Here is a 21740-nt window from a genome sequence, read left to right on the forward strand (position 1 = left end):
AAAGGCAGAGTTACAGAGAGTGGAAGAGAGAGAATCTTCCAACTGCTGGTTCACTCCCCCAAAACAGCCACAATAGCCAGAGCTAAGCCAGGCTGAAGCCAGGAGCTTCTGGGTTTCCTACCTGGGTGCAGGAGTGCTTGGACCAAATTCTGCTCTTCTCCCAGGCACATCAACAGGGAGTTGGATGGGAAGAGAAGGCAACTGGGGCTTGAACAGGCACCCAAATGGGATGCCTGTGTCACAGCAAGGTTTAGCTTGCTATACCTAGCGCCAGCCCCAAGAATGAAACACTGCTTCTTAAACTTCCTTGTGCATCCGAAGCACCCTGCAATCTTATTCTAGAGCCAGGATTGTGGCAAGTTAAGTTGTTGCTTGCAGGGCCCAGTGTTGTAGCCTAATAGCTAAAAAAACTCACCTTGAACACTGGTTCTAATCCCAGTGGTCCCACTCCCCATTCAGCTCCCTGCTTGTGGCCTGAAAAGCAGTAGAGGATGGCCCAAAGCCTTGGGACCCTGCACCTGCGTGGGAGACCCGGAAGCTTCAGATCAGCTCAGCTCCAGCCACTGCAGTCACTTGAGGAGTGAATCATCAGATGGAAGATTTTCCTCTCTGTCCCTCCTTCTCCTCTCTGTATCTCTGACTTTCAAATTAAAAAAAAAAAAAAAAACCACTTAAAAAAAATAAGTTGTTGCTTGCAGTGCCAGTGCACTGGATTGGAGTAGTCAGTTCGTCTTAGCTGCTCTTTTTCTGATCCAGCTTCCTGATGGCTGCCTGGGAAGACAGTGGACCATGGTCCAAATATTGGAGAAAGAGCTTCCATCCACTGGGTCACTCCCCCAAGGTCAGTGCTGAGCCGGTCAGGAGCTTCTTCCCAGTCTCCTACATGAACCAGTATATAGATCTTTCTCTTTGTATTTTCTTCTCTCTGTAAATCTGCCTTTCCAATAAAAAACAAATAAGTATTTTAAGAAGGAAGTAAGGGAGAAACAGAGAGAATAGAAAAAAGAGAAAGAAAAATAAAAAGACTACTGTTAAGATATTAAAAAACCACTGTCCTACACCACCCTAGCCTTGCAGTTTCTCATTTATTTCTGCTTTTTTTTTTAATAATTGGAAAGACAGATATACAGAGAGAAAGATCTTGTTTCTGTTGATTCACTCCCCCAGTGGCCACAGCAGCCGGAACTGAGCTGATCCAAAACCAGAAGCCAGGAGCTTCTTCCAGGTCCCTCACATGGGTGTAGAGTCCCAAGTCTTTGGGCCATCCCCCACTGCTTTCCCAGGCCACAAGCAGGGAGCTTGATGGGAAGTGGAGCAGCCGGGACATGAACCGATATCCATATGGGATCCTGCCAGTTACAGGGCTAGGATTTAGTCACTAGGCTTTCGCACTGGGCCCCTCTTTTGTTTCTTAGGCAATGAAAAGCGTGGAGAGACATCCAGCATAGAGCAGATGACGAAGGCCAGGCTATGAGTCCTATTGACCCTCCCTATGTCTCCTGGCAACCGTGCAATTCCAAGGTTGTAACAGCTCTAGCCTTTATCACGCTTGATAAAACAGGCTGTCTGCTTCCAGACCCGTGGGCAGGGACAGGGAACAAAGAGAGCCAGTCGGTGGGGAGTGTGCGTCAGGAAGAAGCAAGGTCTCTGGCGCTAACGTGGGTTTTCCCCTAGGACAAACCCCTTCCTCTCCAAACTGGAGACCTGCAGTCTGGTTGCTGAAGGTTGGGCGCCGGCGGGAGGCCGGGCGGGTCACGTAGGCCCGGTAAGAATGTGTTATTTATCTCTGCAGCTGGAATCCAAGCGAGTCCCAGCCTGGAGCCCGGTGCCCAGAGCAAGGTGCAGACCCGGGCTCCAGGCTGGGAGGGCGGGCTACAGTCCTCTCCTGCAGCTGCCTGGGGGAGTGCAGGGCGCCTCCCACGCCCAGGGTCCCCAGACAAGAGCGAACCAGGCAGCAACTAGGCCAACACTCCAGCACCAACCCAGCCCTTCAAGGTGACCTCACGTCACGCGTCATTGGCCCTATCTCCCCCTGCATGGAGCAGATCCTGTGGTTCCCTGGTTCGTGTATAATCCTTTGCGGAAGACTTGGCCGGGTGCGTGACCTGGAGGAAACGTTCGGACTGCTCTGAATTCCCCCTATAGAGACCCCAGTATCATTTCTGAAATGGCTCTTAGGACAGTGAACTCGTCTAAGGGGAAAAAAAAAATTGTATCTTTAAAAGGCACTTGTTAAAGGGGAAAAAAATCTTTAAAAAAATGTTTTTTCATATGAAAGGCACAGTTATAGAGAGAAAAGGAGGGATACAGATACCGTCCACCCACTGGCTCATTCCCCAGATAGTGGCGCAGGCTGGACACGAGCTGCTCTGAAACCAGGAACCCTGAGTTTCTTCTGGGTGTCCCACGTGGGTGCAGAGGCCACTGAGCAACTGAGTCATCTTTCCCAGGAACATGAGCAGGGAGCTGAATGGGAAGTGAGCAAGGACACAGTCCGTGCTCATATGTGATGCCAGTGCTTCAGGCGATAGCTTTATCTGCTGTGCCACAGTGCCAGCTCCATCTCAGCTTGTTTGTTTAAGACTTGTTTATTTTTTATTGAAAAAGCACATTCACAGAGCGAAGGAGATACAGAGAGAAAGATCTGTCCACTGATTCACTCCCCAACTGGCTGCAATTGCCATAGCTGAGCCAATCCGAAGCTAGGAGCCAGGAGTGTCTCCAGGTCTCCCATGCAGGTGCAGGATCCCAGGACTTTGGGCCGTCCTCGACTGCTTTCCCAGGCCACAAGCAGGAAGCTAGAAGGGAAATAGAACAACTGGGACATGAACTGGCATCCATATGGGATCCGACATGTGCAAGGTGAGGGTTTAGCTGCTAGGCTATTGTGCTGAGCCCTGGATCTTGACTTTTTTTTCTCTTGAGTATACAAAAGGTTAATTTTGAAACAGAGTTAAAATTATATCATATCATTTCTTTTTCATTTAGCAAAGCAAATAACCCTTTCTTTTAAAAAGCTTTTTTTATTTGATTGGACTGGTGCTGTGGTGCACAGACTAAGCTTCTCCCTACGGTGCTAGCCTCCCATATGGGTGCCAGTTTGAGCTCCTGAAGCTCCACTTTTGAATCAGCTCCCTGCTAATGGCCTGGGGGGTGGGGGCAACAGAGGATGACTCAAGCCCTTGGGCCCTTGTATCCACAGGGGCAATCTGGAAGAGGATCCTGGTTCCTGGCTTTGGAAAGTTCCAGCGCTGACCATCACAGTCATTGTGGGAATGGACAATGGACAACCAGTGAACAAGGGATCTCTCCCTCTCTGTCTCTGTAATGGTGCCTTTCAAATCATTACGTAAATAAGTCTTTTCTTGATTTGAAAGGCACAGTTACAGAGAGAAAGAAAGAGACAGAGATCTTCTCTCTGCCGGTTCCCATTCCCCAGATGACCATGACAGCAAGCACTGTGCTGGTCTGAAGCCAGAACCCTAACATGACACCCAGGTCTCTCTCATGGGTACATGGACCAGGGACTTGATCTGTCCTCCACTGCTTTCCTAGGCACATTAGCAGGGAGCTGATTCAGAAGTGGAGCAGCCAGGACTGGAACCAGTTGCCTTATAGAAAGCCGGCGCTACAGCTGACCACTTTCCCTAATGCACCACAGCCCAGCCCTGCAAACATCCTTTCAATGTTAGTATAAACAGACCTATTTCATTATTGTTACTGTCTGCATTGCATTCAAGTTTATTGTTGAGCATTTGTGATTTCTTTTTTGACAGAAAAAAAAGAGATTAATTTTTCTATCCGTTGACTCACTTCTCAAATGGCCACAACAGCCAAGCCTGTTGTGATACCAGGCAGAAACCAGGAACTAAGAGCTTCCCCTGGTCTCACAAAGGAGAGGCAGAGCCAAGCACTTTGGCCATCTTGCACTGCCTTTCCAGTACAGGAGCAGGCAGTTGGATGGGAAGCAGAGCAGGCAGGACTTGAACCTGCACTCTGGTACAGAATGCAGATATGGCAAGCAGAGGATTGATCCGGTGAACCACAACGTTGGTCCCTGTTGCTTTCATTATGAGAACTACAAGAACAGCAACAAAACCTGTGGCAAAATGTGAGAATGTCTGTAGGACACATTCTTGGAAGCTGAAGTCCTAAAATACAAGCATGATTAAATGTTACTAATGTTGCCAAGCAGCTCTTTGAAGAAGAGGTGTCAGTTACCTTCCCACCCACACTGGGTGGGGATACGGATTTCCCAGCATCCTCACAGACACAGAGAGCCAAACTGTGTTCATCTAATAACTTCTAATACACCACGTGAAATGTGCCTTCCTTTCATCACTAGGAAGAGCACCTTATCATGTGTTTTTATTTTATGTTTAAGATTTACTTGCTTTCGTTAGAAACTTTTATTATCAGACCAGAAAATAAAGACACAGAGGTCTCCCATCTGCTGGTTCACGCCCCAGATGGTCAAATAGCCAGAGCTAAGCCTGTCCAAATCCAGGAGACAGGAGCTTCTTCTGGGTCTCCCACAGGTGTGCAGGCTCTCAAAGCTTTGGCTCATCCTCCATTGCTTTCCCAGGCCACAGGCAAGGAGCTGGATGAGAAGTGAAGCTGCCAGAACACACACTGATGCCGACATGGGATCCTGGTGCATGCAAGGCAAGAATTTAGCCATTAGGCTCTTATGCCAGGCTCCTGTCATGTGCTTTTTTTTTTTTTCAAGATTTATTTTTACTGGAAAGATGGATATACAGAGAAGAGGAGAGATAGGAAGATCTTCCAACCATTGTTTCACTCCCCAAGTGGCCACAATGGCTGGAGCTGAGCCAATCCGAAGCCAGGAGCTCTTCCGGGTCTCCCACGCAGGTGCAGGGTCCCAAAGCTTTGGGCCGACCTCGACTGCTTTCCCCGTCCGCAAGCAGGGAGCTGGATGGGAAGCAGGGCCGCTGGGACTAGAACTGGTGCACATATGGGATCCCAGCACATTCAAGGCGAGGACTTTAGCCGCTCCGCTATAGCACCGGGCTCTGTCATGTGCTTTCAAAAAAGAAAAGATTTAGTAAAAAGCAGAATTACAGAGAGATGGAGAGACAAAGAGAAAGAGATCTGTGTGCTGGTTTACTTTCCAGATGCCTGTAACTGGCAGAGCTAGGCCAGACTGAAAACAAGAGCCAAGAGCTCCATCTAGGTCTTCCACAGGCAAGTGGGTTATCTTTAGCTGCTTTTCCGGACACATTAACAGGGAGCTGGACTGGAAGCAGAGTAGTCAGGGCTCAAACTGGCTCTTGTAGAGGATGCTGGTGGTACAGGCAGAAGCTTACCCCACTGTGCTTCGGATACCTTTTCCCTACCATCAGCTTGTTAACCAGTGGTTTCCTCTTCTAAGAGCTGCATGTTCTTGTTAAGACCTGTGCTTCTTAGTTGTGCCTTCCTTAAGCCTTAGTAATTACGAAGTCTTTTTTTTTTTTTTTTAAGATTTATTCTTTTTACTGGAATGGCAGATTTAATGGAGAGAAGAAGAAACAAAGAGGAAGATTTTTCCATCTGCTTGTTCACTCCCCAAATGACCACAATGGCTGAAGCTGAACTGAGCCAAAGCCAGGAGCCAGGAGCTTCTTCCAGGTCTCCCACGTGTGTAGGTGTGAAGTCCCAAGGCCTTGGGCCATTCTCCACTGCTTCCCCAAGCCACCATCAAGAAGCTGGATGGGAAGTGGAGTAGCTGGCACACAAACCAGCACCTATGTAGGATCCTGGTGTGTGCAAGGTATGGATTTAGCCATTAGGCTATCAGTCCAGGCCCCCTCTACATTAAAAATTTTTTATTTTTATTTTTAGTTATTTGAAAGGCAGAGCTAGCACGAGAGCTCTTCATCTGCTGGCTTACCCCCCAAATGGCCACAATGACCATGCTGGACCTGACCAAAGCCAGGAGTCAGGAGCTTCTCCCAGATTTCTCATGGTGGTACAGGGGCCCAATGATTTGATCCATTCTCTGCTGCTTTCCAAGGTGCATTAGCAGAGAGCTGGATTGAAAGTGGAGCAGGGCCAGGTGCGATAGCGTAGTGGTTAACATCCTCTATCCCATATGCTCGCTAATTCTAATCCTGGCGGGCCTGCTTCCCATCCAGCTCCCTGCTTGTGGCCTGAGAAAGCAGTGGAAGACCCAAGGCTTTGGGACCCTGCAACCACATGGGAGACCCGAAAGAGCTCCTGGCTTCAGATCAGCGCAGCATCAGCCATTGCAGTCACTTGCGGAGTGAACCATCGGACAAAGATCTTCCTCTCTGTCTCTCCTCCTCTCTGTATATCTGACTTTCCAATAAAAATAAATAAATCTTAAAAAAAAAAAAGAAAGACTCAAAAGGGACTCAAACTGGCACCTACCAGCTATGCCACAACAGTGAACCCCCCAAATAAATCTTTTTAAGAAATAGTTTTTAGGCAAGGAGCATGAAATTAATTTTATAAGACACATATGTTTACATGTAAAGTCATTAAAGCAACTAAATTTAAAAAGTAAGTGCAAACACTTATTAAGAATACAGAGGAAATTGGGGTTGACATTGTGGCTTAGTGGCTAAAGTAGCCACCTGCAGTACTGACATTACATATAGGCAGCAGTGCACATCTTGGCTGTTCCACTTTTGATTCAGATCAGTATCAATGGACTAGGAAAGTAACAAAAAATGGCCTCATCGCTTGGACCCCTGGGCGCACAGGGGATATTTGGAAGAAGCTCCCAGTTTTAAATCGACCCAGCCATGATTACTGTAGACATGTGGGTGGTGAACTTCTTGGGATGAAAGACTTTTGCACTCAATCTGTGGCTCTGCCTTTCAAATAAACAATAATCTTTTAAAATATTTCTTTAAAGTAGAGGAAATAAACTTGCAAAATCAGAATAGTACTAAAAGAAGCTGGATGTCCTTTTGATTATTTAAAAAAAAATATTTATTTGGGTCTGGCACAATGGCCCAGCAGCTAAATCTTCACCTTGCATGCACCAGGATCGCATGTGGGCAACGGTTCGAGTCCAGCCTGCTCCACTTCTCATCTAGCTCCCTGCTTGTGGCCTGGCAAAGCAGTAGAGGACAGCCCAAAGCCTTGGGACTTTACACCTATGTGGGAGACTCAAAAGAGGCTCCTGGCTCCTAGTTTTGGATCCTCTCAACCCTGGCTCTTGCAGCCACTGGGGGAGTGAATCAGTAGACAGATCTTTGTCTCTGCTTCTCTCTGTAAATCTGTCTTTCCAATAAAAATAAATAACTCTTTACAAAAAAAAAGAAAAAGAAAGAAAGAAAGAAAGAAAGAAAGAAAGAAAGAAAGAAAGAAAGAAAGAAAGAAAGAAAGAAAGAAAGAAAGAGATTCACAGAGAGAAGGAGAGGCAAAGCTGGTTCACTCCCTTAATGGCCATAATTGCTGGAGCTAAGCCAATCCGGAGCCAGAAACCAGGAATTTTGTCTAGGTCTCCCACGTGGGTATGAAAGCCCAAGGATTTGAAGCATCCTCTACTGCTGTCTCACTCCACAATCAGGGAGCTGGATTGGAAGTGGAACAGCTGAGCCATGGTAGCTTGTTATGTCATGGCATTGCCCTTCTCCTCCCAACCCGCACTTTGATGGTCTTAACTTTTTTTTTTTTAATATATAACTTTACTGAGATCCAGACCTGATGAAAAATCAGACTCAGCTAGGCCGCAGCACCCACCAGCATGTGCATGCCAAAGCCAAGGCTTGGGGCAGGCTTTGTAGTGATTCTTTTACTGTCAACCCAACCAAGTTGCAGCATCATAGTTAGCCCAAGAGCTCGGTCTGGGTGCAAGCAATGAGCTGGCCAGGCCACTACAACATGTCAGCTCACATGAGAACAAGGACTGAGGATCTCCTGGGTGGGCATTCTTAGCGGTGCTCCCCAACTAAATCCCTGATCTGTAGGAAAATCACACGGCTGTGTGGCCTGACCCTGCAGCATATGTTGCAGGACTGGATCACCTCAATTACTGACTCTAGTGCAAGGACAGAGAATATACCCAGATGCACCCCAAAGATAAGACTCACGTAAGCCAACAAAGGACTCCAAGTGCCTCTTCAAAGGATGGAGAAAAAGGCAGGGTGGTCAACCCTCCAGATCAGGCCTTTGGACACACAGAGGTAGACAGGCACAGCCAACAAGCCTTAGACAGAGCTTCTCGGAGCAATCAAGACCACTCAAGTGACACCTTCGGGACATTGTTAGAGACCCATCAAAGGACCGTCTGGGTCCCTGGTGCTGAGGGGCTTCCAATTAGGAAGCGGAGGGTTGGCGAGGTGGGGCGAGGGTGGGTGTTGTCTCCTTCCTAATCGAAAGCCCCACACGGGTCTGCCACACCTTTGTCTTTGTAATAAGTACTAAAATAGATCAATTTTTTTAAAATGTAACTTCAGACAAGGCCCAGTCTTTTATCTTTTCACCAACCAAACTCTCTATCGCCCTCTTCTGTTCCGATGCTCTCATTTCAATGCAGTTCAACTGCAAATATGATTAAGGGAAAAGTATTATTAACTGTGGGCAGTGCCTGAGTTTAGTTACCTACATTGTTCTCATGGATCCTGCTCTAGTCTTGACTGAGGGATGCAGAAGCCACATCGTGGTGCAGTGGGTTGAACCACTGTTTGGAATGCTCACATCTCGTGTATGAGTGCCTGGCTTGTGTCCTGGCTGCTCTGCTTCCTGTGGCTGTGATCCTAGCAGGCAGTGGGTGCTGACTCAAACGGCTGGATCTCTGCCACCCACATGAGAGATCCAGATGGAGTTATTGGCTTCTGGCTATAGCCTGGCCCAAGCTTTGGGTAGTGAAGCAGCAGATGGAGAATCAATTTCTGTCTCTCTGGCTTTGAAGTAAATAAATAAGTAAATTTTGTTCCTGAAAGTGTGTATGTCTCTCTGGAATATCAACTAAGGAACAGGCAATCTTGCATTACCTTGTGAAAGCTGTGTTATGAAATTGACTGTGAAATAGTATGAATTTATAAAAAGTGAAAGTGATCGTTCAAATTTAAAAAAAAAGTGATAGTTCAAAGACATGCCCTGGCTGAAGTAAGCTGTGCTCCAGGGAGGAAGTGGCTGGGTATGGCCCACTGTCCTCTGCCTTTAGGAATAGTTTTGTCATGAAGCCATTTGGGCAGCACTGTTACAGGTGATGGAAAACCATGGATTAAGTTCCAGTAAGGGCTCTAGACCAGGCCAGGATGAGATGAACAGTTTCGGAACAGTTTGGGGGTTACACTTGACCGAGCTGATGATTCCGAGCAGGAATAATAGTGATGATAGGCTACGGGGTTGGTGTTGTGGTGTTCTCACACAAAGCTGTGTGACCTGCAATCCCATATTTGTGCTAATTTGAGTCCCATCTGCCCCACTTCTGGTCTTACTTCCTGCTGCCGCTGACCTTGGGAGAGCGGGGGAGGTGAACAAGTACCCTGCCACCCACATGGTAGACACGGAAGAAGCTTCCGGCTCCTGGCTTCACCCCGGCCCAGCCACTGAGGCCACTTAGGGAGAAAACCAGCAAATACAAGCTCTCTCTCTCTATTTCTCCCTATCTCTCTGTCTGAACTCGGATGTTCAAATTTCCCTTATCTACTTGATGTATTGTTCCTTTTCTACTTCATCCTTTTCTTCAAGCAATGTAGATGGCACACCAATTTCCATGTTACTGTGACTTCGCACTGACTACTGGACCTGTCTGCACCCCGTTTTCCTTGTCTGCAGGTTGATGACAAGTCTACTCACCCCGGTGAAAATGAAAGGAGTTCATTAGTACAGGGTGTAGAAAAGTCAGCATGGTCTGCGCATTAGCTACCTCAGCAGCATTATGACTACAAGCTCTGTGCCTCTCACACAGCATCTCCCAGGGCTGGGGATTCCACAGGTCCCACTTTTCGATGCTGGAATGGATTTGGAAGGAAGATGGGCCAGGCTGTCCGTCGCACTTGTCCAGCCATCCACTGCCCCCAACAGCAAGTGCTCAGAATAGTAGCTGAATGAATAAACAATTGTTTTTTCAGCGAACTGCAAGGACTACACCTGCTGCTGGCGGTCATACTCCTAGAACCAAGCACCAGGTGAAGCAGTCAGCAGGTGCCCAGGGATTAGCAAACTAATGAGGACGCAAGGATGCATAAATAACTACAGGCAGGAAATCATGAAGGCTGCAAAGCAGGTGCAGATGGTGCTGCCCCAAGACCTTCTCTAGGGTTAGCACAGCAGACAGCTAGGGACTTTAGCCGCGCGAGGACTGCTGGGAAGTCGGGGCTCGCCCTCGGGCTCGGCGTTCCGCCCCGCCCCGCAGCTGGCTCACGTGACCGCGGCGGCCAACCGGGGCTGACAGGGAGAACCATGGCCGGCTTGGTGGACTTCCAGGATGAGGAGCAGGTGAAATCCTTTCTGGAGAACATGGAAGTGGAGTGCAACTACCAGTGCTACCGCGAGAAGGACCCGGACGGTGAGCGCCGCCGGCGCAGCCTGGGCACGCGTGGGGGTGTGTGGGGGACGAGGCTCGGGTGAGCGACCTCTGAGGAGAGCCGGGTCGGCGGCTGAGGAACACGTGGGGCGAAGCCGGGGGCGGGTGCCCGGGGGTCTGCGGGGCGCCCGGGGGGTCTGCGGGGCTCGCGACCCCCAGGGCGAGCGCGGGACGTGTGCAGGTGCGGGGTCCCAAGCAACAACTGAACTGGCTGCACCGCAGCACCCCACCTCGACAAGGCTACTTCTTGAAGGTGACCGGCTACAGCCGCAGGGGTATAAAGGTGTCTGAAAGACTCCCTGGCTCTTCTGGGAGAGTTGATCTGTGTCCAAACTGTAGAGAAAGTTACGGAATTGAGAATGTGGGGAGCAAGCAGGGTGGCAGATCAGGAGGGCTGGGCAAGCGCCGGTGAATGAAGGAGGCTGAGAGAACAGTTTGGACGTGGGCGGAGTTAGGTTTGGGGAGGGAGCCCGGGAGAGGTGTTTTCACTGCTGTCTGGAGGGCAGGGTTGTGGGGACTGTGAGGAGCGAGGCGTGAAGAAGGGTGCGCATACGGATATGAGAAGGAATGGGCGAGGGCCGCCGACCCTTCTTGGAGCATCAGTTGCAGTCCCTGCTACTCCAGCTTCCCGTTAACGTGCCTGGGAGGGCAGCTGAAGATGGCCCGCGTACTCCAGTGGCCTGCCATGTAGGTGGAGTTCCTGACCTGGCTATTAGAGCCATTTGGGAAAGGAACCAACATGTGCAAGAGCTCTCTGCCCCCTCTGTTTCGCTCTTCATGTGAAATAATTGTCTTGGAAAAAAAAAAATAGGACTGGCTGAGGTACTTCAGAGGGAGACCCCGGGTAGGTTGTGGTTACAAGGGCTACTGCATGAGTAGTGTCCGTGGAAGTCAGATCTGTCACATGAAATAGCCAAATCTGTCCGTTTGCACCTTTATCCGATTCTCTGCTTGCTTAAAGAGCTTTAGCTTTTATTATATTTATATTTTTTTATTAATTACATTGCATTATGTGACACAGTTTTATAGGTACTGGGATTTTCCTCCCTCCCCAAGCCCTCCCCCCATGGTGGATTCCTCCACCTGGCTGCATTGCCACAGTTCAAGTTCAGTTGAGATTCTTTCATTGCAAGCATATACCAAGCATAGCGTCCAGTATCTTATTATCCAGATAAGTTCAACAGCTTCTTGGGGAGACCATCTCTGGTCTGAAGGTAGAGCTGGCAGAGTATCATCCGGATCAATTAAAAACCCCAACATAACATCAGCAACAATGTCTAACTTTATGGAATTAGTGGACATAATATTGAGTAACCAATATGTTTTAAAAAAAATGCAAGTCTTGAACCACATCCTGTGACGTCTTCATTGACATTTCAATTTTAGTTTATATACAACAGGGTTCTATACACCTTAAAATGGCTATAGATTACTGTTCAGCTGTCTCGTGTCTATTTTTATTTTATTATTTAGCAGTTTATAGCGTTGAAGCATAATTTTTTGCTGAACCTGGCTTTTTTTTTTTTTTTTTTCGGGAAGTCTAGACTGGCTTATAACTCTAACAAGACATATGTCAACAGTTTAGGTGCAGAACAGTTTTAGGACGGGTGTGCAGAGAAATCTTCAATGCCCTAGTGAGGAGTGACTAATCTTTGTGTCCCACCTAGTAAGATATAAGTGAGTCCACTTAGCTTTTATTTTGTTAATAGTATTTATCATATTTTTAAGTGACATGTTTGTTGTTTTAATTGCCCAAGTGTATCTCCTCATACACTTACCTGCCTCTAGGACTTAACTCATCCAGGACTATGTAAATATATATGCCAGAGTCATCTTTTTACTTATCTTAAAGAAACATGTTCACTTTTACATTTTTATTTGAAAGAGGGAGAGAGAGAGAGGAGAGATCTTTCATTTGTTGATTTACTGTGCTGCTTTCCCAGGCTCATTAGCAGAAAGTTGGGTTGGAAGCAGAGTAGTCGGGACTTGAACTAACACTGAGTGATGGGAGAAGGCCAGCATTGCAGGCAGCCATCACACTCACCTGCAGGGCAGCCTTTTTAAATCATGGGTTGGGTTATCGCCTCACTTTTGACAACTCTCCAGTAGTTAGTTTGCTATTGTATTTGGAACAAAATCATAACTCGTTATGTTCCACAGGGCCCTGTGGTCTGATGCCTGCCTTCCTCTCTTTATTTCCTGTCCCACTCATTTCAGTCTCCTTGTACCATCATGTGTCACATAATGAGAGTTACATTCTGACAGACGCATCACTAGGTGACTTCATCTGTCTGTGAACACAGTAGTGTAGCAGGCACCTAATGAAAACTAGTGGCCAGACCAGCACAATATCTCACCTGACTAATCCTTGACCAGCAAGCACCAGCATCCCATGTGGACACTGGTTCATGTCCTGGCTGCTCCACTTCCCATCCAGCTCCCTGCTCATGGTCTGGGAAAGCAGTGGAAGATGGCTCAAGTCCTTAGGACCTTGCACCCACATGGGAGACTCAGAAGAAGCTCCAAGCTCCTGGTTTTGGATTGGCTCAGCTCTGGCTGTTGTAGCCACTTGGGGAGTGAACCAGCAGATGGAGGATCTTTTTTGCAGTCTCTCCTTCTTTCTGTATATCTGCATTTCCAATAAAAATAATTTTTTAAAGGAATCCCACCTGATGGAGGTCACTATTTCGTGGGCTCTTGATGCAGATGAGAGAGCAAGCAGGAAGTGTGTGAGGCTGCTGCTGTTGGAACTCAACATCACAGCCTGCTTTAAACCTTCTTTTCTGTAGAAGGGGACATTCTCAAACAGTGATAAGCATAGTAAAGTAAATGCAGAAGTCTTTAGCATCCTTGTGTCTTGTCTTTTTCGTGACCTTGACCTGTGTGTGCTGAACTGCTGTATGACTGGCAGCATGGCAGTTTTGTTCACACCAGCATCACCACAGAGTCGCCATGCACTGCACTACCACCTGGCGATAGCTGGTGTCAGCAGGAGACAGCAATTCTTCACTTTATTCGTTTATTTATGTATTTAACTAATTAATTTTTTAAAGTGTATTGCTTGAGCTCTTTAAAAAAAATTTTTTTAGAGATTTATTAATTTATTTTGGAAGGTCAGATACACAGAGACGAGAGAGAGAGAGATTCCATCCACTAACGCACTTGCCCCAACTGGCCACAACAGCCAGAGCTGAGCCGATCTGAAGCCAGGAGACAGGAACTTCTTCTGGGTCTCCCACGTGAGTGCATGATTCCAACACTTTGGACCATCCTCCACCGCTTTCTCAGGCCACAAGTAGAGAGCTGGATGGGAAGTGGAGCTGCTGGGATTAGAACCGGTGCCCATATGGGATCCCAGTGCATTCAAGAAAAGGACTTTAGCCACTAGGCTACCGCACTGGGCCCTATTTGTTTATTTTTTTAAGATTTATTTATTTATTACAGATACAAAGAAAGGGAGGTTTTCCATTAACTGGTTCACACCCAGATTGTTACAATGGCCAGTGCTGCAGCTCTTAAATAACCTTTAAAAAAAAAAAGGGAAAATGAGCAAGAGGTGATGTGTGACATCCTTGGGAGTGAAAAGGAAGGGGGAGGGAGCGATGTGAGGATGGAGGCCTGCTGGGACTGGGAAGCTCCCGGAGGGAACAGCCTGTCTCCAGCTTCTTTGGCCTTCTTGTCCCCAGCCTGGCTGAGGAGTCTGGAAGCGTCACGGCATCTTGCTTGCTGCTTTAAATTAACAGTCCTTTGGATTTTCTTTTTTTGTTGTGTTTTTAATTTTTTTACCAAGACTTAGTAATTTATTGTCTATACAGATTGATACAGAAAAGGGGGAGGCCAGATATTTTTTCTTTTATTATTTTATTATTAATTTCTTTTTATTATTATTATTTCCTGTGGTGCAGTTTTATAGCTATAGGGATTAGTACCTCCTCCTTCCCTCCTTCCCATTTGCACCTGTATTATCACAGTAGTATAGTCCTTTAGTAATAGTTACAAGTTTAACATTCTGCTGTTTAAGTGTATGATGATAATGTAGGTATCAGCAAAGTTAGCAAATCTAGTATCATATTGTCAAGGCATATAACTGTTTCATTGGGAGTCCTTTTTTTCAGAAGTAGAAATGTGTAGTGCAGCATATCCATATCTTTAATCTGCAACAGCTGGGGCAGGGCCAGGCAAAGTTAAGAGCCAGGAATTCCTTCCAGGTCTCCCATGTACCTGGACCATCTATTGCCACTTCAATGCATTCACAGGAAACTGAACTAGAAGTAAGAGTAGCCAGGACTCCAACCTGTGCTCTGGTATGGAATGTGTATGTCCTAAGTGGCAGCTTAGTTTACTGTGCCACAACGTCCACTCCGGGTTTCCCTTGTCTTTACTGCAGGACTTCATCAAAGTTTCCAAAGCTGAGAAAATTAGTCATGCAAGTTAGTAGGTCTTTGGGCCTGCCTGGCGGTGAGCAGAAAGGCTGACGGGTGGGTCCACAATCTCCCAGGCCATATAGTACTTCATCCCTGTTGGGGGGCCAGAGGGATGGGGAGACAGTGCCATTTGTCAGTGCTGTCACTTCCCTTCTTTGTGATTAGGTCAGTTTGCCCCAATCTCTCCTTGAAGAGAAGGGACTGGTCTGTTTTTGTTTGTTTAAAAATTCATGTATTTGGGCCCGGCGCGGTGGCGCAGTGGTTAAGGTCCTCACCTTGCACACCCAGGATCCCATATGGGTGCTGGTTCTAGTCCCGGCGGCCCCGCTTCCCATCCAGCTGCCCACTTGTGGCCTGGGAAAGCAGTCAAGGACGGCCCAAAGCTTTGGGAACCTGCACCCGCGTGGGAGACCCGGAAGAGGCTCCTGGCTTTGGATCGGCATAGCATCGACCGTTGTGCTCACTTGGGGAGTGAATCATCGGACGGAAGATCTTCCTCTCTGTCTCTCCTCTCTGTATATCCGCCTTTCCAATAAAAATAAAAATAAATCTTTAAAAAAAAATTCATGTATTTATTTCAAAGGCAGAAGTACCGAGAGAAAGAGGGCGAGGTAAATATAGACATCTTCTATCTGCTGGTTCACTCTCCAAATGGACTCAGTGGCCTGTAGCTAGGCTGGTCTGAAGCCAGGAGCCTGGAACTTCTTCCAGGTCTCCCAAATGGGTTCGGGGATTCAAGCACATGGGCTATCTTCCACACAACCTTTCCAGGCACATCAGCAGGGAGTAGAGCAGTCAGTATTGAACCAGTGCTCAGAAGGGATGCCGGCACTACAAGTGGCTGCCTTATCTACTGTACCCACAGCCAGGACTGGCCTTTCAGACCCAGGAGCCTCTTTAGGTCCTCCTGTTCAGCCCGACCCCAGCCCCGGCTCTCTCACACACTGGCTAGTGCGTGAGCCTGGCAGGGCTGGTCAGCTGCCCCTGGCACTGATTGCTCTGATCCTCTCCTTGCAGGCTGCTACCGGCTGGTGGACTATTTGGAAGGGATCCGGAAGGACTTCCATGAGGCTGCCAAGGTATTGAAGTTCAACTGTGAAGAATACAAGCACAGCGACAGCTGTTATAAACTGGGGTCCTATTATGTGACTGGAAAAGGTAAGGAGGGGCCCGGGTTTGTTTTGTTTTGTTTGTTTTTTAATGGTTTTTGTCGATCTGGGCTGTCATCCCACCCAGGCTTCCTGCTCAGTCCTCACAGGCTATTGAGGAAATGCATTTCAGGAGGACTTGAAGATGAGGGTGAGTCAAGCAGGAAAGGCACAGGCTTTTCAGTTCAGCAAATTTCAGGAATATTATGTGCAGATAGTGGGACCTTGAGCCAGGGATTTTAACTGTTTTCTCAGTTCTGTCACCTGCAAAGAGGAACACGTAGTCCACACTTTGTAGGCTAGTTATGAGGCTGATGCTGTGGGAGTTGGCAGCAGCACATGCCTCGATACTTAATCCCCTTCCTTCTGTCTTTTCTCCTCGTTACCACTGAGCAGGGTTAAGATGGCAGTTGCTAAATCAGCAGGTTGGGAGCTGAGGAGTGGCTTAGCTGGATGAGGTCAGGCAAGCTGTGGCCTTCCCAAGGCTTCCTGGGCGTTTCCAGGCCCAAGTTGACTCACTCACTTGGCTGTGGGGCAAAGGCCTCAGCTGCTTGCCTGCTGCTAGCAGCAGACCTCTGATCCTTAGTATTGTTCTTTTTTCTTAGAGGTTTACTTGTTTACTTTAGTTGAAAGGTGGAGTGGCAAAGACTTTGAGAGGGAGATCATTCAATTGTAGTTTCAATCCCTAACTGGCCACAATGCCAGGGCTTGGCCAGGTCAAAGCCAGGTCAAAGCCAGGAGCATAGAATTTCATCCTAGTCTCTTTAATGGGGGATGAGGTGGGGTGGCAAGAGCCCAAGACCCCTGCTTTCCCAGGTAGATTAGCAAGGAGCTGGATAGGAAGCAGCTAGAGAACTCAAATTGGCATTATTGCAAAGTCAGATTTACAGAGAGAAGAAGAGACAGAGAGAAAGATCTTCTGTCTGCTGATTCACTCCCCAAGTGGCCGCAAAGGCTGGAGCTGAGCTGATCCAAAGCAGGAGCCAGGAGCATCTTCCGGGTCTGCCACACAGGTGCAGGGTCCCAAGGCTTTGGACCTTTGGACCCCTACTTCTTTCCCAGGCCACAGACAGGGAGCTGGAAGGGAAGTGGAGCAGGCAGGATATTAGTTGGCACCCATATGGGATCCCAGTGCATGCAAGGTGAGGACTTTAGCCACTAGGCTACTGTGCCAGGCCTAATTTTTAAGATTATTTACTTTTATGAAAAGGCAGATTTACAGAGACAGGTAGAGAGCTAAACAGCTAGAGCTGAGCTGATCTGAAGCCAGAAATGAGGAGCTTCTTCTGGATCTCCCATGTAGGTGCAGGGTCCCAAGGCTTTGAACCATCCTCGACTGCTTCCCCAGGTCACAGACAGGGAGCTGGATAGGATGTGGAACATCGAGGACATGAATCAGCACCCATATGGGATCCCAATACTTACAAAGCAAGGATTTAAGGATTTAACCCTTGAGCCATTTTGCCGGGCCCTATTTTTTTTTTTTTTCTTAAAGGTAGAATTACAGAGAGAAGGAGAGATACACAGAGAGCAAGAGAGTCTTCCATGCACTAGTTCACTCCTCACATGGCCACAATTGGAGCTGAGCTGATCAAGAACCAGGAGCCTCTTCCAGGTCTTCCACGTGGGCGTGGGGCATGAAGGACTCGATCCATCCTCTCTGCTGCCTTCCCAGGCCATAAACAGTAAGCTGGATCCAAAAAGGAACAGCCAGGACTTGAGCTGGTGCCCATTTGGGATGCCAGTGTCACAGGCAGAGCCTCTACTCCACGTTACTGTGACTTTTAGAGTGAACCAAATGGATGGAAGAGATGTTTCTACCCTTATCATTCTGCCTTTCAGATAATTAAATCTCTAGTTTAATTACCACACACTGAAGTGCCCGGGTTTGATTCCCAGCTCAGGCTCCTGATTTAGCTTCTCACAGAGCAGACTTTGGGAGACAGCGGGCAGTGGCTCAAGTACTTGAGTCCTTGCCACCCACATCGAGAACTGGCTGGAGTGTCTGACTTTGGAATGGAGCCTCTCTCTCTCTCTCTTCCTCCCTCCCCCCTCCCCCCTCCCCACTTACATTCTCTCTCCTTCAAATTAGGAATGGAGAAGCCTTTATGAAAGGAAAGTGACGAGCAGTATCCATTTAGATTGAATATTGGACTAATTGAGGTTACCAAATAAATAGAATGTCATTGGAGAAACCATTGGAGTGGTTGTCGAGCGTGATGCTTGAACTCCTGCTTGGGACACCTATATCCCATGTTGGGGTACTTGGGTTGAATTGGAGCTGCAGCTTGTTCTAGCTTTCTGCTTCTGCTGACCTGGGAGGCAGCAGGTGCTGGCTCAGGTGCTTGAGTTCCTGCCACCCAAGTGGGAGACCTGGGTTGGACGTCTGGCTCCTGTGTTCAGTCTGGCACAGCACTAGCTGTTGCAGACTTAGGGAGAGTAAATCAGCGAATGGGAAGTATCTCTCTCAAATAAGTAAAAATTCAGAAAACAAATAAACCTTTATGATGTAAAAACATAACTGTAACATTTACAATGATTATTGTGCGCCAGGCTCTTTGTAAGAATATGTTAAAGAGAGGCTGGGGGAATACAGAGAGATTCCATGTTCTGGTACACTCCCCAAATGGCTGCAATGACCATAGCTGAACCAATCTGAAGCTAGGAGCTCCACAGGGGTGCAGGCTCTAAGGCCTTGGGTCATCTTTACTGTTCTCCCAGGCTACCAACCTTGAGCTAGATCAGAAGCAGAACAGCCAGGACACAAATCTGTCCCCTTACGGATTGCCAACATTGCAGGCAGAAGATAAGTGTGCTGCACTACTCCACCAGCCTCTATTGCCCTTATTTTACAGATAAAGGGAAAAGAGGTTCACAGTGGTTAAGTAACTTTGCCAATGTCACACAGCCAGTAAGTCCTGGAACTCATGGTTTTTGGCCACACATCTTTAACCACTGTGCTGTGCTGTCTCCATGGGTGTATGGGGAGGCTGTCCCCATGTGGCTGGGGGAGGCTCCGTAAGGTGTGGCTGTCCTGGCTTCTATGGTTGTCACTTTGTGTCTAAGACAGTATTCTGTCTAACATGTAGTTAAAACAGAGAGACTGTGATTCTAACCTTTCAGTACTTGTCTGACCCCCTCCAAAGACACCTTTGGGAAATTTCTCTTTGGTGAAGAAATACCAATTTGTGGATCAACAATTTCCTTTATTTCACGTTGCTTTTCATTTTCTTCAGATAGATTCAAGTAGAGTCTGGTTGAACTTTTGTATTTACAAATAACATACATGACCCAGTTTTTAAAAATATTCTTAGGGGCCAGTGAGACTAATCCTCCACCCGCCAGTGCCGTCATCCCATAGGGAGGCTGGTTCATGTTCCAGCTGCTTCACTTGTCTTCCAGCTCGCCACTTATGGCCTAGGAAAGAACAGAGACTGACCCAAGACTTGGGTCCCTACACCCATGTAGGAGAGCTGAAGACTCCTGACCACCCACATGCAAGTCTGGGGCGGAGTTCCTGGCTCATGGCTCAGCCTGGCTCAGGCCTGGCTGCTGCAGTCATTTGGGTAATGAACCAGCAATGGAGGATTTCTGTTTCTCTTTCTTTCTCTCTCTGCCTTTCAGACAAATAAATCTTTAAATCATCTCTGGATTTCTTAGGCTACCTAACACTCTGTGCATACTGACGTTGTTATGCTATGCTGTTCAGGCGAGTAATGACAAGGGGAAATGAAGTCTGAATGTGTTCAGAAGAGGCGCAGTTTCTCTCTGAGGATTTATAGTCTGCAGTTGGTTGAATTCATGGCCGTGGAACCCAGAGAACCAGCAGTGTTGAAATGAGCGCTTTTAGGATGCTATATTAATGCTGTAAAGCCACAAAGTAGACCTTGTGGTTCCCACTTTTCACCTCCTTTAGCTATTGTGGACTTTTCTCATTAAGAGATCATTTGAACCAAAGACCACACAACAGGCAAAGCTGGATGGTGTGGGTCTGTGGACTGTACCAGGCTCCTTCCCTGCTGCCTTAGCCCGTGGTTACGGACCTTCTGCAGGAATTGGCCCCTGACTTTGGCTCCAGATGCTAGGGTCTTCACTGGCTGGGGTTGACTCTTCCTTTGTTTTCCTTTCCCTGAGGTGGACTGAGCCAGGACCTGAAGGCGGCTTCCAGCTGCTTTCTGATGGCCTGCGAGAAGCCTGGAAAGAAGTCCGTGGAAGCATGTCACAACGTTGGTCTCCTCGCACACGACGGACAGGTTAACGAGGATGGCCAGCCCGACCTGGGCAAGGCCAGGGACTACTATACAAGGGCCTGTGACGGTGGCTATGCCTCCAGCTGCTTCAACCTCAGTGCCATGTTTTTGCAGGGCGCGCCCAACTTCCCCAAGGACATGGGCCTGGCATGCCAATACTCACTGAAAGCCTGTGAGCTAGGCCACATCTGGGCCTGTGCCAATGCCAGCCGCATGTACAAGCTGGGGGATGGTGTCGATAAGGACGAGGCCAAGGCTGAGCTACTCAAAAACCGGGCCCGGCAGCTACACAAGGAACAGCAGAAAAGTGTGCAGCCCCTAACATTAGGGTGACGTGGCTCACTCCCACTCTGGGAAAACAAAGAGACTGAGGCTGGCACTTCCTCTTTCCGAGACCTGTCACAGCAGCCCTTGAAGGTCACAGAATGAAGCAGGAAGAACTTGGGACTTGGTATCAGTAGCTCTGTTTACATAGATCCATTGCCCCAACAGCCTGCAAAGTTTATTTCAATCACTATTGCTTTAACTATGAAGACCCACCTGAGTTTATGGGATCTTTAATTTTATTTTCTGGCAGCTCTGAAAAATAGGAGCCTCCCAAAAAGAGCCATAAAGGTTGGGGGAGGGAAACAGTGCCTGGCCCTTGGGAAAATTAGCAGCCACAGGGCCCCCAAAGCAGCCCCAGCTCAGCATCTTGATTTGCTTAGTAGAGGTTCAATAGACCTGACTGACAGCCTGTGACTTAACCCTTCCTGTGGACTTGCTTTTGTCGCTAGAGATGAGGAGACCGAGGCCACATCCAGCTTGCAGGTTGTACCCCCATGGGTTGCTGGTGAAGAGGACACCCAGTGAGGCAGCACCACCTCCCCAACCTGGCCCTCCTGGCTCAGCATCCGGAGGAAGCAGACTCCATCTCTCTCCAGGCAGCTGGAGCTGGGATTTGTTTTAATTTGGTTTTGCTTTTTAAAGATTCGCTTCTTAATTTTATTATTTGAAAGGCAGATTTTACAGAGAAGGAGAGAAAGATCTTCCATCCACTGGTTCACTCACCAAGTGGCCGTAGCAGCCGGAGCTGAACCAGGAGCCAGGAGCTTCTTTCCCCATGCAAGTATAGGGTCCATCCTCCACTGCTTTCCCAGGCTACATGTAGCTGGGATTTGTAAGCAAGAACTTGATGACACATATCTTTAGATTGATTTTCAAGCCCTCCCAACTAAAATAATTGCCTCTAAGAATAAGCATATTTGACTGATTCATAATTTGTATCATTACCATTTTTCTACAGGCAGGATAGAGAATTTTCTTGTTGGTAACAGCACTTTTTCTGTTAAGAAAATTTGCTTTGGACCTAGTGTAATGGCCCCATGGCTAAATCCTCACCTTGCAAGCACCAAGATGCCATATGGGTGCT

At 47.8% G+C, this 21740-nt stretch overlaps 1 protein-coding gene across 1 annotated transcript; it reads left to right on the plus strand.

Annotated features, from left to right (window-relative positions):
• The first annotated feature begins 10351 nt into the window (after window positions 1-10351).
• LOC121155367 (cytochrome c oxidase assembly factor 7) lies at window positions 10352-21279 on the plus strand. Its single transcript, XM_040978672.1, has 3 exons — window positions 10352-10489; window positions 15949-16089; window positions 20214-21279. Exons 1-3 carry the CDS (start codon window positions 10384-10386, stop codon window positions 20660-20662), a joined length of 696 nt encoding a protein of 231 aa, XP_040834606.1. The 5' UTR covers window positions 10352-10383; the 3' UTR covers window positions 20663-21279.
• Window positions 21280-21740: the final 461 nt, after the last annotated feature.

The sequence above is a fragment of the Ochotona curzoniae genome, unplaced genomic scaffold (assembly GCF_017591425.1).
Source record: "Ochotona curzoniae isolate NIBS_2020 unplaced genomic scaffold, NIBS_Ocur_1.0 contig_291, whole genome shotgun sequence".
Classification (NCBI taxonomy): domain Eukaryota; kingdom Metazoa; phylum Chordata; class Mammalia; order Lagomorpha; family Ochotonidae; genus Ochotona; species Ochotona curzoniae.